We start from the raw sequence: 18082 nt of genomic DNA, 5'->3' as shown, positions 1-18082 counted from the left end.
ACAGGCCCCTCTAGGCTCTTTTCTCTTGTGTTCTCATTTACTCTTCTTGAGGCACACCTGTGTCACAGATGAGACAAGTGTCACAGATGGGGCCCTGGTCTCTGCATTCGCCTTGGTGGACTCAGTTTCCTCATCTGCAGAGGGGGGTTGGGGAGCTGGAGTTAAGGAGGGGTGGCTAATGTTTTCTCACTTTCCTGAGGTCTGTGGTATCAGCTATTTCCCGGGAGGCGGCGGGAGAAACACACTGATCAGTGGGCAGCCGGGAGGGAAGGGGAGGGCCTGGGGGTGGGTCCCCTGCTGGCCTTTGTGCAGTTGACTCTCAGGAAGCCCCCAGCCCCTGACTGGGCTGGCTGGGCCCCTTGGGTGAAGCAGTGTCCCCGGCTGGGAGGGTTGTCCCCACCTCCTCCAGGCTGGGCCCCTTGCGGGCACAAGGGGGAGGATTGTTCCCACAGTGGTGCTTGGGCCAGAAAACACAAGTGACCACTGTGTATCTGCTCGCAAGGGTGTGGGCTGAGGCGTTAGTCACTGCCGGCCAGCAGTGGAAGGCTGGGCCGAGGCTCCCCTCGTCGTGCGCTGGAACCCGGCCTTGCTTCAGCCGGTGGGAGAGACAGACGTCCGAGGCCACAGACAGCCACTTGTTCTTTATGCTATTCCTTGCCTGCCAACTCCCACGTGGGCCTCATCTACTTGGACCACCCTTAGCTTTCCAAGACTCACCCACTCCCTAAGATGGCTCTCATCAGAGCGTGGAGAGAGTTGGACATCATTTCACCATCCATCCTCCCCCATATAGGGGGGAGACTGAGGCCCAGATGGGACTTCTGCAGAATATACAGGCATCTCTGGCAAAGCTGTCAGATACATGGAATTTGAACCCACACTGGCCGGAATTCAATTCCTAATCCTTTGAACCTGCTGTGTGACCTTGGGCTGGTGACTTCATCTCTCTAAGCATCGGTTTTCTTATATATAAAATAAAGCCCTTAATAGTTGTAAAAGTTAATTGAAGGGATCAAACGGTCCTCTCACGCCCTCTCTTAGCTTTACTGCCTCAGACCTAGTTTGATTTTCAGGCCCCCTTAGGGGCAGGATGGCTTTAGGCTGGAAGCTAGAAGTCAAGGAGAGCTTGCAGCAGTCTCAGCTGGCTCAGCAATTGTTCTGAGAATGCATTTCATTGGCTGACTTGATCACATGCCAATTTTTTTTTTTTTAGATGGAGTTTCACTCTTGTTGCCCGGGCTGGAGTGCAATGGCGCGATCTTGGCTCACTGCATCCTCTGCCTCCTGGGTTCAAGTGATTCTCCTGCCTCAGCCTCCCGAGTAGCTGGGATTACAGGCATGCATCATCATGCCCAGCTAATTTTTGTATTCTTAGTAGAGGTGGGGTTTCACCATGTTGGCCAGGCTGGTCTCAAACTCCTGACCTCAGGTGATCCACCTGCCTCGGCTTCCCAAAGTGCTGGGATCACAGGTGTGAGCCTCCGCACCTGGCCACGTGCCTGTTCTTGAGCCAATCACTGTGGCCAGAGGGAGCACAGTATTCTGATTGGCCAAGATGAGTCCCTACCCACTTCTAGATATTGTAGTTTAGGGACTGGAAATGAGGGCAGGTTGGCCCCTGCTTAAGAAAAATCAGGGAAGGGTGAATTATGATATGGGAGGGCAGTGATTCCCTCATGCAGATTTTCCTAGGCAGAAAATTGCTTGTCTTTTTCACTAGAACTTAGCCAAGTAAATAATGGTTGAATGAATGACTAGGGAATAAGCTGCTTCCTGGCAGTGTGGTGTAGTGAACACTAGGCTGGGAGTCAGGAGGCCACTGTGACAGCTCACAGTCCTGCTGGATTCCCAAGCCTCAGTCTGCTCGCTTGGGAAATGGGCACCAAGGCTAACGCTGGCCTTGATGGTTTGTTGGCGGATGACGTTCTGGCTGAGCACTGCTCAGCTGCCAGGCACTCCCTTGCTGTGAGTGGTTGCTATTGGCTGTGATTGTCATTCATCTTTCGCAAAGGGAGATAGAACAGGGAGCACTGGATAGTCATCAGGAAGGGTCTTTGGGGGAAATGTTTTGGAGGTAAGGAAGGCTTGAATTTGGATCCAGCCTTCACCCTCTACCCCCACTTGCTGTGTGACCTGAGGCACATCACCCCACCTCTCTGAATCTTTTTCCTCATCTCTAAACTGGCAATAATATTTGTCTTTAAGGGCTGGATGGAGGATGAAGTGAGAAATTCCTTGTAAGTCCTGTCCTGGAACACAGAGAGTGCTCAGTCAGTGTTAGCTGTTTTTATCATCAGCCGTATTACATCCCCCTGTGGCCTCAAGGTGATGGATTGCTGCCTCAACGAGGCTTTGAAAGAATTTAATTTTGGCCAAGTCACTTTTTGGTCCGTGGTTCCTACTAACCTCTGTCTGGCAGGTTCTGGTCTCCATGGAATCTGAGTGAGGTGCTGGGTAGCGGGTGTGCCTTGTGTTGACACTGGCACTGGCTGGGGCCCGGCTCTCTGGTCAATGCTGCCTTTCAGGATGGTGGGCAAGGCAAGGTTTGTGCACTCCTGGAAAATGGTCCCCACCTGGGCCTCCTCTACCATCAGGAGACAACATCCCTTTTCAGGAAACCCAGATAAAGGTGACATGCGGCCTTCTTTGCCAGCTTTCAGGGCTGAAAGATGAGTGATTGAAGGGGGGCCCTTGGCCAGCTCAGCATGGTCAAGGTGGTTGCCTTGGTCACTGGCCCTGGCTCTAGTCACTGCACTAAGCCCTCAACCTTCCCCTCAGGAAAGGAGCAGAGCTGGCATAACTTCTCTTCTGGGTTTGGAGAGGAGGAAGGGGAGGAGTAGGAAGAGAAAGAGAAATGTGTGCAGAAGGAAAGGATTCTTTCCAGCCCTCTGGTGGGGATGTACACAAATCAGCTTTACAAGGAATGAGAAGGCAAGGACACAGTCAGTTAAGACTGTGTGTGTGTGTGTGTGTGTGTGTGTGTGTGTGAGCGAGCGAGCGAGCGAGCACCGGGTAACTTAAATGATGGGTTGCTAAGGCATTCTAAACAAGCTTTTAAAATTTAAATTAAAATTTTTTAAATTTATTTTTTGAGACGAGTCTTGCTCTGTTGTCCAGGCTGGAGTGCAGTGGCGCATTCGGCTCACTGCACCTCTACCTTCTGGGTTCAAGCAATTCTCCTGCCCCAGCCTCCCGAGTAGCTGGGATTACAGGCACCCACCACCCTGCCTGGCTAATTTTTGTATTTTTAGTAGAGATGGGGTTTTACCATGTTGGTCAGCCTGGTCCCCAACTCTTGACTTCAGGTGAGCCACCTGCCCCGACTTGCCAAAGTGCTGGGATTATAGTCGTGAGCCACTGTGCCTGGCCTAAACAAGCTTTCAAAATTGAGTTCAGGGGAGAAGTCCCCACGGAGTTAGAGCCACGTGAGCTGGTACATTCTAGGACAACGACTGGCTCTGTAAAATGGCCCATCGTGAAATGGCCTTCCCTGAACTGGGCTCCTGGGCCCAGTATGGAGGCATCCCAGACTCTGGCATGCAAGGGACTTGGACAGAGGAAGAATGTGGCCACCAAGAGTGTGCAGACCTGGGCATGGGACTGCCTTAGTTCCAAGCCCACTCTGCTGCCTCATTCCTAGGGTACTCTGCCTCAGATCGGTCTCCTCATCTGTCTGTGAGATACTGACAGCACCACATTGTAGGGTGATCCAGGAGATAAATGCACTAACACATATAAGCAGCACAGACTAGTGCTGCATGCAGAGTGGACCAAGGGTCCACTCTGCCATATTATTATCAATGACATAATATGACAGATGGCATATTATCACTGCATGGGATCCTGGGGACTTTGCAGCTCAGTTAATGAAAGAAATATTTATCTAAACTGAGAATGAGTGTACGGAAAACAAATGTGCAGAGAAATTGCCTGCTTGCACCACGCCTCAGTATTATTTTTATTATTTTTTTTGAGACGGAGTCTCACTCTGTCACCCAGGCTGGAGTGCAGTAGCGTGATCTCGGCTCACTGCAATCTCCGCCTCCTGGGTTCAAGCGATTCTCCTGCCTCAGCCTCCCGAGTAGTTAGGACTACAGGCGTGCACCACCATGCCCAGCTAATTTTTTGTATTTTTAGTAGAGATGAGGTTTCACCATGTTGGCCAGGCTGGTCTCAAACTCCTGACCTCAAGCAATCCACCCACCTCGGCTTTCCAAAGTGCTAGGATTACAGGCATGAGCCACCATGCCCGGCCCACCCCTCAGTATTGCTTCCTTCCAGAAGGCTCCTTGGTGGTGTTAGGTGCCGTCTCCCACACCCCATCATAAGCGTGCTGTCTCGTCACTTTCAGCAGAGGGCTGTGTCTCTCCAGCTAGACTTTGAGCTGGCCAGGGAGAGGGTTGCTCTGTGTCTGTATTGTGGGCGCCCTGTGCAGGGCTGGCCCAGTAGTGCTCTGTTAAGTGTCTGTTGGCATCTGGTCTTAGAGACTTCTAAGTGGTGGAGATTATAGGGAGACCTTGTACAGTGATGGAAAGTGCAGAAAATTTTGATGTTAGAGGATCCAGATGCAAATTCTGGTGCCACTCCCCTAGTTCCAATCACATTTCCCCTCTAAACCTGGACTTGCACGTCCACCTGTGGAATGGGGGAAACTCCAAGCCTCAGGTCCCCGTGATGACAGGAACGAATGCTCATTGTCATTTATGGGGTGCTAGATGTGCAGGAATAACTTGGCCAGCCAGAATTTCCGGTGCAGTCAGGTTCCAGAGTTGTTATGGAAGGCAAGGGTGGAGCGTGATCAATATTATCCTTAGGAAGGTGCCACGGTGGAGACTAAGCTATAATATGTTCATTCAGTCCAGAGGAGCTCGTTTTCCCTGTGCTTTGCAATAGATTGCTGTTTAAGGGTCTCCAGGTGAGCAGCGTGCTTTTAGGGGCCTTTTTTTTTTGAGATGGTGTCTCACTCTGTCACCCAGGCTGGAGTGCAATGGTGCGATCTTGGCTCACTGCAACCTCCACCTCCCAGGTTCAAGCAGTTCTCCTGCCTCAGCCTCCTGAGTAGCTGAGATTACAGGCATGTGCCACCATACTTGGCTAATTTTTGTACTTTTTAGTAGAGACAGGGTTTCGCCATGTTGGCCAGGCTGGTCTCGAACTCCTGACTTCAGGTGATCCACCTACCTTGGCCTCCCAAATGCTGGGATTACAGGCATGAACCACCACACCACACCTGGCTAGGGGCCATTTTGTAAGGAAATGTGTTGTTTTTTTTTTTGAGACACAGTCTCGCTCTGTCGCCCAGGCTGGAGTGCCGTGGTGCAATCTCGGCTCACTGCAATCTCCGTCTCCCGAGTTCAAGCAGTTCTTCTGCCTCAGCCTCCTAAGTAGCTGGGATTACAGGCGTCCGCCACCACGCCCAGCTAATTTTTGTATTTTTATAGAGATGGGGTTTCACCATGTTGGTCAAGGTGCTCTCAAACTCCTGACCTTGTGATCCGCCCGCCTTGGCCTCCCAAAGTGCTGGGATTACAGGCATGAGCCACCACACCCGGCCTTTTTCTTTCTTTTTTATTTATTTATTTATTTTGAGACAGAGTTTTGCTTTGTTGTCCAGTCTGGGGTGCAGTGGTGCCATCTTGGCTCACTGCAACCTCTGCCTCCCGGGTTCAAGCAATTCTTGTGCCTCAGCCTCCTGAGTAGCTGGGATTACAGGTGCTCGCCACCATGCCCAGCTGATTTTTTTGTATTTTAGTAGAAATGAGGTTTCACCATCTTGCCTAGGCTGGTCTCAAACTTCTGAGCTCAGGCAATCTGCCTGTCTTTGCCTCCCAAAGTGCTAGGATTACAGGCATGAGCCACTGTGCCCGGCTGTTTTTTTTTTTTTTTTCTGTCACCCAAGCTGGAGTGCAGTGGCAAGATCTCAGCTCACTGCAGCCTCCGTCTCCTGGGCTCAAGCGATCCTTCCGCCTCAGCCTCTCAAGCATCTGGGACTACAGGTGCGTGCCATCACGCCCAGCTAGTTTTTGCATTTTTTTTTTGTAAAGGCAGGATTTTGCTCTGTTGCCTGGGCTATTAAACTCACAGACTCGAGCAAGCCACCTGCCTCAGATTCCCAAATGCTGGGATTGTAGGCGTGAGCCACCGCGCCCGGCCATGTGTACTTGTTCAACACTGGAACCCCATGCAGCAGGGTGGGTGAGATGCTTGCTGCAGCATTCCCCACTGACGTCCTTGCAGGATCCTTGGGGAGCTGTGGGTCCTCACCTCCCATTTCCCAGACACCAGCTCCTTGTGTGCAGTGGGGTGGGATTGCTTGCTCCATTTACATGGTTATTTCTCCCTCTTTTGAATTGTGGTAAAATATACAGAACATCATATTTATCATTTTGGCCAATCGTAAGTGTAAATTTAGTGGCATTAAATCAGTTCACAAGTGTGTAGCCATCACCGCTGTCTACACCTCAAAATTTTCATCATCTTCTATAAAAACTCTGTACCCGCTAAACAATAACTCCCCATTACTCCTTTCTAACCCCTGGAAACCTCCATTCTACTTTCCACTTCTATGATTTCAGCTACTCTGGGTACTTCAGGTAAGTGGAGTTATGCAATACATATCCTTTTGTGTCCGGCTTATTTCACTTTACATAATGTTTTCAGGATTCGTCCATGTAGTTTGTGTCAGAATTGCCTTCCTTTTTATTCCTTTTTATGGCAGAATATTTTCGTGTGTGGATATACCACATTTTGTTTATTCAGTCATCTTTTTTTTTTGAGGTGGAGTCTTGCTTTGTCATCCAGGCTGGAGTGCAGTGGGGCGAGCTTGGCTCACTGCAACCCCTGCCTCCTGGGTTCAAGTGATTCTCCTGCCTCAGCCTCCTGAGTAGCTGGGATTACAGGTGCCCACCACCATGTCCAGCTAATTTTTGTGTTTTTAGTGAGATGGGTTTTCACCATGTTGGCCAGGTTGGTCTTGAACTCCTGACCTCAAGTGATCTGTCTGCCTTGGCTTCCCAAATATTCATTCATCTATTGATGAACACTTGGGTTGTTTCCACGCTTTGGCTGCTATGAGTATATAAATATCTCCTTGAGTCCTTGCTTTGAGCTTTTTTTGGGTATATACCTATAAGCAGAATTGCTAGGTCCTAGGATAGGTCTATGTTTTTAACCTTTTGAGAAACTGGCGAACTGTTTTCCATACTGGCTGCACCATTTTACATTCCCACCAACAATGCACAAGGGTTCTAACTTCTCCAGTCCTCACCAGTACTTGTTATTTTCCATTTTTTAAAATTATAGCCATCTTAGTGTGTGTAGAGTTTTCTTACCTTCTTATTCCTCAAATAAGGAAGACTTGTTTTGCCTAGGTGACATGCATCTATGAAACAGTTCCGCTGTAACTGGTGGGCACTTACGCAGACTGTCTTTTCATTCTACTCTTAATGCATTTGAAATGTTGCAAATAAACGCATCAAACATTCCTATTAAAAATTTTAAACAAATTTTAGGCCAGATACAGTGGCTCACACCTGTGATCCCAGCACCTTTGGGAGGCCGAAGTGGGCAGATCACTTGAGGCCAGGAGTTCCAGACCAGCCCAGCCAATATGGTGAAACCATATCTCTACTAAAAACACAAAATTTAGCCAGGCGTGGTGGTGCACATCTGTAGTCCCAGTTCTCGGGAGGCTGAGGCAGGAGAATTAGCTTGAACCCAGAAGGCGGAGGCTGCAGTAAACAGTGATCACACCACTGCACTTCAGCCTGGGCGACAGAGTGAGACTCCATCTCAAAAAACAACAAAAAAAATTTTTAAACAGATTTAAAAAAATTTTTTTTTTCTTTTGGGGTGGAGTCTCACTCTGTCACCCAGGCTGGAATGCAATGGCGTGGTCTCTGCTCACTGCAACCTCTGATTCCCGGGTTCAAGCGATTCTCCTGCCTCAGCCTCCCCAGTAGCTGGGACTACAGGCGCGTGCCACCACACTGGCTAATTTTTGTATTTTTGGTAGAGATGGGGTTTCACTACGTTGGCCAGGCTTGTCTCGAACTCCTGACCTTGTGATCTCCCTGCCTTGGCCTCCCAAAGTGCTGGGATTACAGGTGTGAGCCACTGTACCCAGCCTAGATTTTAAATTTTAAACAGAGTGAAAGTACCCTTTGAATGTCTCCCCATTTCTGGCCCCTCCCCAGCCTGCTGTCAGGCAGTATCTTTCCTGAGTTTTCCATGCATTCACAGACGCTTGTGAGCATGTATGAACACGTAGTTTTCCATTTTTTATGCAAAAAGTATTGTGCCATTTTTATTGTTCAATGACTTGGGTTTTTTTGTTGTTGTTTTTTACTGAACAAATCAACAGTCTTTCCATGTTGTTATTTGTAGAGCTGTCTCATTCTTGTATTTTTGTTTATTCCATAGTGTTGTAGGGGTGTATGGTACTTACTGTTAAGTACAGACATGATGTGTGGCTATTGTTAAGAACAACGTATGTCCCGGTTCAGCATCTGGACATCCGGCCTCTGTTTTCACACTCATGCAGGACTGCGGGCTCACGTCCAGAGGTCAGTTTCCTGCGGAGAATGCCTTGTTGACCTCCTGTATCTCCTCTTTGCAGGCCAAGAATAAGGAGACGGGTACTTTGGCTGCGGCCAAAGTCATTGAAACCAAGAGTGAGGAGGAGCTGGAGGACTACATCGTAGAGATTGAGATCCTGGCCACCTGCGACCACCCCTACATCGTGAAGCTCCTGGGAGCCTACTTTCATGACGGGAAGCTGTGGGTAAGGCTGCCGCCCCACCTGCCCCGGCTCAGCCCCCGTGGCCTGGTGCTCTGGAGCTAGCCTGGTCCTGAAGTCTTCAGCTCTTTCTCAGCATCTGCTTTGAGGACGAGGGCTAGGGCAAGGAGATGGTGAAGCAGGGAGCTCCTGGCCACTTACCCTGCCTTTCCTGTGGTGCCTCCCCGTTGGGAGTAGAACTAGTGATTTGGAACAGAAATCTCTACTGCCTGGCCTCGAATCCCAGCCCTGCTGTGTACAAGCTAAATAATCCTAACCAAGTTCCTAACCTCTCCATGCCTTAGTTTCTGCATCTGTAAGGTGGGGCTGATAATAATACCTAGCTCATAGAGTAGTTACTGCGACTAAGTGAGTTAATTCATGATAGGTGCTTAGTAGAGTGCTGGGCACATGTAAGAGCCCAGTAAGTGTTGGCTATTTTATTATTTGTTGTAGTAGCACCTCTTCTGCCACTGCTACAGCTGCTACATGGAGATCCTTCTCGATGGCTGCACTAAAGAAGGGGGCTCTTTACCAGCCCCCTATTCTCCATCAGCATCCTCACCCTTTGATGAACAGTGTGGTTGCAGCTTCAAGCCCCATCCTCCAAACTCAGCGACACCCCTCGACTTCTTTTTTGGGATGGAGCCTTGCTCTGTTGCCCAGGCTGGAATGCAGTGGTGTGATCTTGGCTCACTGCACCCTCCGCCTCCCGGCTTCAAGCAATTCTTCTGCCTCAGCCTCCTCAGTAGCTGGGATTATAGGCATGTGCTGCCACGCCCAGCTAATTTTTGTATTTTTAGTAGACATGGGGTTTTGCCGTGTTGGCCAGGGTGGTCTCAAACTCCTGACCTCAGGTGATCTGCCGGCCTTGGCCTCCCATAGTGCCGGGATTACAGGTGTTAGTCACCATGCCCAGTCCTCTTCATTTTTTTTTTTTTTTATTCTTCCAAAGAAATCCATCTTCTGACTATGCCCTTCTCTATTGTTGGGCATTTAGGCTGTTTCCTTTTTTTCTTTCTTTCTTTTTTTTTTTTCTTTTTTTTGCTGTTATAAACAACTCTGTGATGGACATCTTTGGATTTTTTTGTGTGTTCTTGTCTGAGAGCTTTTTTATGAGAATTTTTTTTTTTTTTTTTTTTTGTGAGATGGAGTCTCACTCTGTTTTCCAGGCCGGAGTGCAGTGGCACAATCTCGGCTGACTGCAACCTCTGCCTCCCGGGTTCAAGCAGTTCTCCTCCTCAGCCTCCTAAGCAGCTGGGATTACAGGTGCATGCCACCACGTCTGGCTGATTTTTATATTTTTAGTAGAGACGGGGTTTCACCGTCTTGGTCAGGCTCTTCTTGAACTCCTGACCTCAGGAGATCCACCTGCCTTGGCTGCCCAAAATGCTGGGATTACAGGCGTGAGGCACTGTGCCCGGCGAGAAGTTTTAAGATTCTTAAGTGTCTATTGCCAAACTGGCCTCACAGAGCCACTTTTGATATTAACCAAAGGAGATCTCCCATTGACCCACCCACTCACCCAGCCACCCACTTTCCTGTCCATTCATCTTCCTCTCTGTGCATGTAGCATTTGTTGGACTGCTGACTATGTGCCCATTAAGAAAAATAGCTATTATGTTTCTATTCCCATTATTGATTGTGGCTGGGTACCAAGTTCATAAGTTTCCCAGGTCCAAAGATACTACTCATAATAGCTAGCATTTATTGAGAGTTTACTGTGTGCTAGGCCTTTTGCCGTGAGTTTCACTTGCATTATGTGGTTTAATCTTCGTTCTGTGAGGTTGTTGCTTTATCCCATCTTACAAAAGAAAATGAGAAACAAAAAAGCTATGTGGGCTGCTCCCCAGGCCACATAGCTAGCAAGTGGCAGAGCTGGAAAACCAGATAGAGCCAAACACAGTTTGTAACTAGATTGCGACTGTCATGCTGTTGTTTAAATAAATACACTAGACTTTTCTGTCCCTAAGTTGTCACTTTAGGCTGGTGCTTTCTCCTCCAGGCCCACTGCTGCGGCCAAGACCATTTCTTTCCCTCCTCTATTGTAGCTGCCCTGACAGCCTACATTTGTTATTTTGTAGAAGGCACCAGCTCCTCCGATTTGCCTTTTAGACACTGTGAGATCAAGGAAGGTGGCCCTGGAGCTGGGTAGATAAAGAGGGGGAAAGGATGGCAGGCAGGAGAGACAGCATGGGCAGCGGTGTGGAGGCATGAAAGGTACAGCATGTTTGGGAGATGGCTAGTCTAGGGCCAGGGCGGCATGTGGTGAAAGATGAGGGTGGTAAAGTAATTGGGGGCCATGTTGTAGAAGGCCCTGCATGCCAAGGTGAAGATTTTGCCCTCAATCTTTTACTGCAGTGGTTCTCAAAGTACAACCCTTGGATCAGCACATCAGCCTCAGCTGGAACTTTGTTAGACATGCAGGTTATCAGGCCCCTCCTGAGGCACATTGAATCAGTAACTTTGAGGTGAGGCCCAGCAATTGGCGTTTTAAGGTAGGGTCCAGCAATCTAAGTGACTCTGATGCTCGTTTAAGCTTGAGAATCACTGTTTTAGGTAATGGAGACCCAGTGGTACTTTTCTGCAGGGGAGAGGCATATTCTTTGTTAACAGAAAGAAGTCAGGTTTGAGAGGACAAGAGAAAAACACTGAGGCAGTTTGAGAAGTGGTAAGAATAGACTAGGCCAGGAGCCCAAGGATGTGATATGGAACATCATCTGGTCAGGGGAGGCTTCAGAGGAAGGGACATTTGAACGGGGTCTTGCAGGATGCATAGGAGTCCTCCGGGGAGATAAGAGAAGGAAGAGCAGTCAAAGTAGAGGGACCAGCAAATGGGCAAAAGTGTAGAAGGGAGAAGTCCAGAGATACAAGTTGAAGAGTGCACCAACCAACCCTTTGATATTTCCTTCTGTGTGATGGTTCTCAGGCCCATCTTGTGACCAGGCCTGGGCTTCTGTGGCTCTAGGAGCCAACTTTTCCATGTGGATATCTTTGACAAAACCAGTTCTGGACCTGGGGTCTGCTCTCAGGAACTTTGGGATGAGAAACTGGCTGTTCCCGAAGTGTCTTAGGTCCCTTCTGTAGCCATGGCAGGCAGGGACAGACTTTCCCCCGAGAGGGGTAGAGGTCATTCACCACACCACCCCATGTGTAATTTGACAAGATTAGCTCATTTTTGTTCAGAATTTGTAATCATGGCAAAATCTATCTGTGCTTCCTTATCACTACTTCTGCTTTTGAATATCAAATGGTGCAAGTTGGAGAAAAACAAGCCAAAATGCTCTAGACCAGTAGAACTACAATGTGAGCCACAGGCATCATTTTACATTTCTTTTTTTTTTTTTTTTTGAGATGGAGTTTTGCTCCTGTTGCCCAGGCTGGAGTGCAATGGCACGATCTCAGCTCACCACAACCTCCATCTCCTGTGTTCAAGAGATTCTCTTGCCTCAGCCAACTGAGTAGCTAGGATTACAGGCATGCGCCACTACGCCTGGCTAATTTTGTATTTTTAGTAGAGACGGGTTTCTCCATGTTCGTCAGGCTGGTCTTGAACTCCCGACCTCAGGTGATCTGCCTGCCTCGGCCTCCCAAAGTGCTGGGATTACAGGCGTGAGTCACTGCGCCTGGTCTACATGTATAGTTTTACATTTCTAACAGCCATATCCAAAAGAGCAAAAAGGAACAGATGAAATTAGTTTCAATAATATAGTTTATTTAAGCCAGTATATAAAAATACGATCATTTTGACATGTGATCCATTTAAAGAGTTATTGAGCTATTTTACTTTTTTTCATTCTAAGTCTTCAAGTCCAGTGTGTATTTTATACTTTTAGCACATCTCAATTTGGGAGCTAAATTTTCATCAGAAATCCTTGATCTGTGTTTAGATGTCATAAAATTTACAGTTGAGAAAGGTAGGTTCACACACCCAAGTTGTTCCAGCATTCTTAAACGTTTCCCAGTAACTGAACCAAGTCTCAGTTTTCAAATTTAAATGAATTAGAAGAGAATGGAATAATACATTTAGGTCTCTACGCTCGCCACATTTCGAACACTCAGTAGCACGTGTGTTAGTGTCTCTGTATTGGACAGTGAAGCTCTAGATGACTCCCAGGGCCCAAAACGAATGACTGCAAGAAGGCCTGGGCTGACCTCATGAATGTCCTCTGCTCATAGCTACCCCCATCCTCCACCCCCAGCCCTGAGCCAGATTTTGGTCTCTGGGCAGATCTTTCAAGGGCGGGGGGGTCTCTTTTCCAACATGTATTACAGGAACAAGAGTGAGTTCTTTGGGAAGAAAAGCTCTGGTGTCTGGCCTTTGGCCCATTTCTGAATGTACCTATCTCCACCATGATCAGTTTCAAGCTACCAACTCGATGTCGCTAACAGAGTTGGGAAGGCCCCTGGCCTCACGGAGCTCAAAGTCTAGTGGCAGAAACAGACGGTGTGAAAGCCAGTGAAGAAGTAGATGAGAGGACTTGGGCAAGTGACAAGTGAGTGGAAGAAAAATCAGTGGGGAAATGCAGTAGGCATTCCTGGGTAGGGTCAGGAGCAGGTGCTGTAAACACGATGACAGAGAAAGCCTCTCTCATGAGGTGACGTTTTAGCTGAGAGCTAAAAGACCAGACGGAGGCAGACCTCCAAATGTGTGGGGGCAGAAAGTGCCAGGTAGAGGGAATCAGAAGTGCACAGGCCCTGAGGCAGGAGGCTGCAGAGGACCCCACAGAAGGTGTTGCGGCTGGCGCGTGGTGGAGGGAGAGTGGCAGAGTAATGTGAACCGAGGCTAGACTGTCCGCGCGCGGCACATGCTGCTGAGCAGCTACTAAGTGGAAGTCCCCATTATACGGGCTGGGGATTCATCAGTGAGCAAGAGGGAAACGGTCCTCGTCCTCATGGAGCCTCCAGTCTACATGTGGGAGACAACTAACAGCGCATGAACACATAACTCCAGCAGTGATCAGGATGGATATAAAATTGGGAAGTGGGCTGGGCGCGGTGGCTCGTGCCTGTAATCTCAGCACTTTGGGAGGTCGAGGTGGGTGGATCATGAAATCAGGCATTTGAGACCAGCCTGGCCAATATGGTGAAACACCGTCTCTACTAAAAATACAAAAATTAGCCAGGCATGGTGGCATGTGCCCGCCAGCTACTCAGGAGGGTGAGGCAGGAGAATTACTTGAACCTGGGAGGCAGAGGTTGCAGTAAGCCAAAGATTGTGCCATTGCACTCCAGCCTGGGCGACAAGAGTGAGACTTGTGATTCAATTAAAAAAAAAAAAAAAAAGAAAAAGAAAAGAAAAACGCAAAGGTCGGCCTCTGGAGCCTGCAGGTTCGCAATCCCTCTCCTGCCTGCCACTTACTGTGAGACCAGAGCCAATTCCTTCTGTCCTTGTGCCTCAGTTTTTTCAGCTGTAAAATGGGGATCTTCACAGTAGTGCCTGTAGGAATAATTGAGCTAATAGTTGTTTACAAATAGAAAAGGTCTATAACAGGGCTGGGCACACAGAAACTTCGGTAAGTATCAGCTGTCACCTTCATCGTGCCTCTCCTTCGCTTTCTGTTCTCTTTGGTCCCCGGCATGGGGCCTGGCGTGAAATCTGTCCATGGTAGATGTTCATTGGGGGGATGAAAGGAGACAGGACATGCCTGCCCTTGGTGGGGCAGGGGTCTGCCGAGAGCAGCCAAAGTCCCTTTGGGGTGGCCCAGCCCAAGAACGCTCCCTAAGACTTCCTGATGAGGAAGTTGGCTGGCGCTGTGGTTACCCTCCCTGAAGGAGTGACTGTGGGCCTTTCTCAGTGTGGCTTCTTGCCTCAAACTGAGCATTCTGTAAAGAGGAAGTACTGGTCCCAGGATCAAGAGCAGGGCATGGATGGGATGAGCCTGCTGTCCACATGTGTCCCCATATGACCACACGTTGCTGGCCAGGGTTTCTGTGGCTTGTCATCCTGGGCTCAGAGGCCAGCCCTTGGTCATTGACAGAGATTGCATATCTGACCTCAAAACAGCCAAAACTGTAAAGAGAATGTGACACCCGGCAGTAGCAGACAGTGCTGTGTACTTCAGAAAGTTGCTCAGTGTGGCAGAAGGGATCTGGGGCTGGAGTCAGGAGACCTGAGTTCTTATTTCTTTTCTTTTTTTTTTTTTTTGAGGTGTCATTTTGCTCTTGTTGCTCAGGCTGGAGTGCAGTGGCGTGATCTCGGCTCACTGCAACCTCTGCCTCCCGGTTTCAAGCGATTCTCCTGCCTCAGCCTCCCGACTAGCTGGATTACAGACATGCACCACCACACCCGGCTAATTTTTGTATTTTTAGTAGAGACAGGGTTTCGCCATGTTGCCCAGGCTGTTCTTGAACTCCTGACCTCAAGTGATCCACCCTCCTCAGCCTCCCAAAGTGCTGCCATTATGGGCGTGAGCCACCATGCCCAGCCCAGGAGACCTGAGTTCTGCCTGGGACCAACTAGCTGTGTGACCCGAGATAAACATCCTTTCCTGGGCCTCTGTTTCCTAATCTATAACTCTAGGGGCTTGGAAGGGAGGATCCCAAGGAGGTCTTTCAACGGAGTCTGCCCGTTTTATCCTAGCCCTTGTATCTCTGCAGTTCTGAAGTCTGGATCTGTGGTCACCTGGCCTGGGGCAGCCCTTTTTGGCAGTTTTGGGTGCCAGGACCCTTTCCATGGGCTGTGGGGACCTGGTCTTCCTCGGGCTCCCTGGCACTCACCAACCCCTGCCCTCTCTCTGGATTGGGCTTTTGGGGCACCCGGTTGTTGGGACACACACACACACGAGCACTTCGTAAAGCACTTTAAAGCGTGCACAGGCTCTGCAGCCCTAGAGGTGGGTGTGTTATTACTGTATCGACAGGCCCATTTTACAGAGGGGACACACTAAGGCTCAGGGAGGGAAAGTGGGGGAGGAGGCTGGCAGCTCCTTGGCCTAGAGGGTGAATCAGGAGGCAGGGAGTGGTGACAAAAGGAAGGAGGCAGCAACATGATGATGTGGATAGTTGGCCTCGTCAGGAATGTTTTCTGTGCTAGGCCTGTGCCGGGTGGGCTGTTTCCTGACTATCTCACCAACTCCTCACAATTCTGTGGGATTGAGTTTTGTTTGTTTGCTTTTGTATTGCTCTGTCACCCAGGCTGGAGTGGAGTGGCGTGATCTCAGCTCACTGCAACCTCTGCCTCCCAGGCTCAAGCAATCCTCCCTCCTTAGCTTCCCAAGTAGCTGGGATTACAAGCATGTGCCACCACACCCAGACAATTTTTGTATTTTTTGTAGAGACAGGGCTGGTCTCCAACTACTGGACTCAAGCGATTTGCCTGCCTCCGCCTCCCAAATTGCTGGGATTATAGGCGTGAGCCACCGCACCTGGCCTGAGATTGAGATGTTGTCACCCCCATTTTACAGATGTGAAGACCAAGGGTTAGAAAGGTGGAGTGGAGTGGCTCGTCCCACATGTCAGAGCCAGGCTCCAGCCCAGGAGCTCCAAAGCCTTCTCTTCTGCCCCCTGGAGTGCCCCTCTCTGGGTGCCAGGCTCTGGGCATCACTGGGAACAGTTCAAAGGATGCAGTCTGTGACCCCCACCCTTCCACTTGAGGAGCCATTGTCCGGCAGAATGTTTTTTGGCAGGGCTTGGTGGTAAGGAGGCCTGTGCCGGGGGACCTGTCCAGCTGCTCCCTTGGGCAGTGACCTTCCGAGTACGGTTGGTGGCCCAGAGCAGATGGAGTTTTGAAGCAGCAGGTGGCTAACTGAGGGCTTTGCTGGGATCCTGCTGTTGGAATAGCCGGCCTGGGCTGTCTATCTCACATGCACGGGAGCAGGGGTGATTGTCATTCCAGGATTCGCCCACCATGTCACCAAGCATCTCCATGTAGCCCTTCCTGTCAGGTCAGTGCACCATCTGACCATGTCCTTCCCCTGCATTAGTACTCTCCGGGCACCTCCCAGCCCTGCTTCCCTCCGTCCCCCACCCTGTCACTCACACCCTCATTCCTTCAGTTGATCATGCACAGAGTGGGATTGGAATCTGGCTGCACCGTGTCCTGCTCTGTGACCCCAGACACACCTCTTCGTGCCTCTGAGCTCCAGGCTCCTCATCTGGACGTCGGGGATGATAGTGCTGACCACCACAGTGTGTCCAGGGTTGGAAACCCAGCTGGCAGACGGTAGCAGTGTAGGAGGGTCCCAGACCTGCTTGCGGCTTTCATGGTGTGACTCCAACCCAGGCACCTTAACTAGCAGGACAGGCGTGTTGCTCATGGTCCATATCAGCCAACAGATGTGTGAACCACGCCCACAGGCTACGCGGATGGCAGGTGTGATACGATCACATGTATATTGGTTTTCATCCGCAGTTCCTGGCTCATAACTCCCATAGCCCTTATTACAATGTTTTTTTATCATGTTGGGTGAGTTAGGCCTCAGGAGCAGGCCTCAGGAAACACAGTCTCTCTCTCTGACCTTCTCCTGTCCTCCTGTCACCTGCCTAAGGCAGGACTCTAATCTGATTGTGGGTCAAGAGACTGATTCCAGAGGGGTCTCAGAGGAAGGAATGCTACACAGAGAGGCCAAGAAAAGTCTGAGGCTGGGCACAGTGGCTGACGCCTGTAATCCCAGCACTTTGGGAGGCCGAGGCAGGCAGATCACGAGGTCAGAAGTTCGAGACCACCCTGGCCAATATGGTGAAACCCCATCTCTACTAAAAATACAAAAAAATTAGCCAGGCATGGTGACACGTGCCTGTAGTCCCAGCTACTCGGGAGGCTGAGGCAGGAGAATGGCATGAACCTGGGAGGCGGAGGTTGCAGTGAGCCGAGATCGTGCCACTGCCCTCCAACCTGGACGACAGAGCAAGACTCTGTCTCAAAAAAAAAAAAAGAAAAGAAAAAGAAAGAAAAGTCTGAGCAGCAGGCCTTGCTGGGTTTAGACCGTGCGCTTTTTTTTCCAATCACATCTCTATACACGGTTGTCAGTCATGCCTGTGTAATGAAGGCTCCATAAAATTCCAAGAGGAACCTCTGGACAGCTGACCAGGTGGAGCTTCCTGGAGGGTGGTGTACCCAGGGAGGGCATGGAAGCCCCGTGCCCCTTCCCCCAGCCTCACCATACACATCCCTTCATCTGTATCCTTTGTAATATCTTCTATAATGAATCAGTAAACATAAGTAAATGTTTCCATGAGTTCTATGAGCCAGCAAATTAACCAAACCCAAAGCAGGGGTCGTGGGAACCCCAACTGGAAGCCAGTATCTCAGAAGGTCCAGAGGCCTCGACTTGCAACTGGTATGTGGGGTGGAGGGGCGCAGTC

At 49.7% G+C, this 18082-nt stretch overlaps 1 protein-coding gene across 1 annotated transcript in view; it reads left to right on the top strand.

The window, feature by feature from the left end:
* Positions 1 to 18082, top strand: part of STK10 (serine/threonine kinase 10) — a 142598-nt gene that overhangs the window by 22520 nt on the left and 101996 nt on the right. The window contains exon 2 of the mRNA XM_032158627.2: positions 8618 to 8782. Coding sequence (XP_032014518.1) covers positions 8618 to 8782 — 165 coding nt within the window. The remainder of the gene's footprint in view (positions 1 to 8617; positions 8783 to 18082) is intronic.

This window comes from Hylobates moloch, unplaced genomic scaffold, assembly GCF_009828535.3.
Source record: "Hylobates moloch isolate HMO894 unplaced genomic scaffold, HMol_V3 SCAFFOLD_6, whole genome shotgun sequence".
NCBI lineage: Eukaryota > Metazoa > Chordata > Mammalia > Primates > Hylobatidae > Hylobates > Hylobates moloch.
The sequence above is the reverse complement of the archived record's forward strand: the minus strand, read 5'-3'. Positions and strand labels throughout refer to the sequence as shown.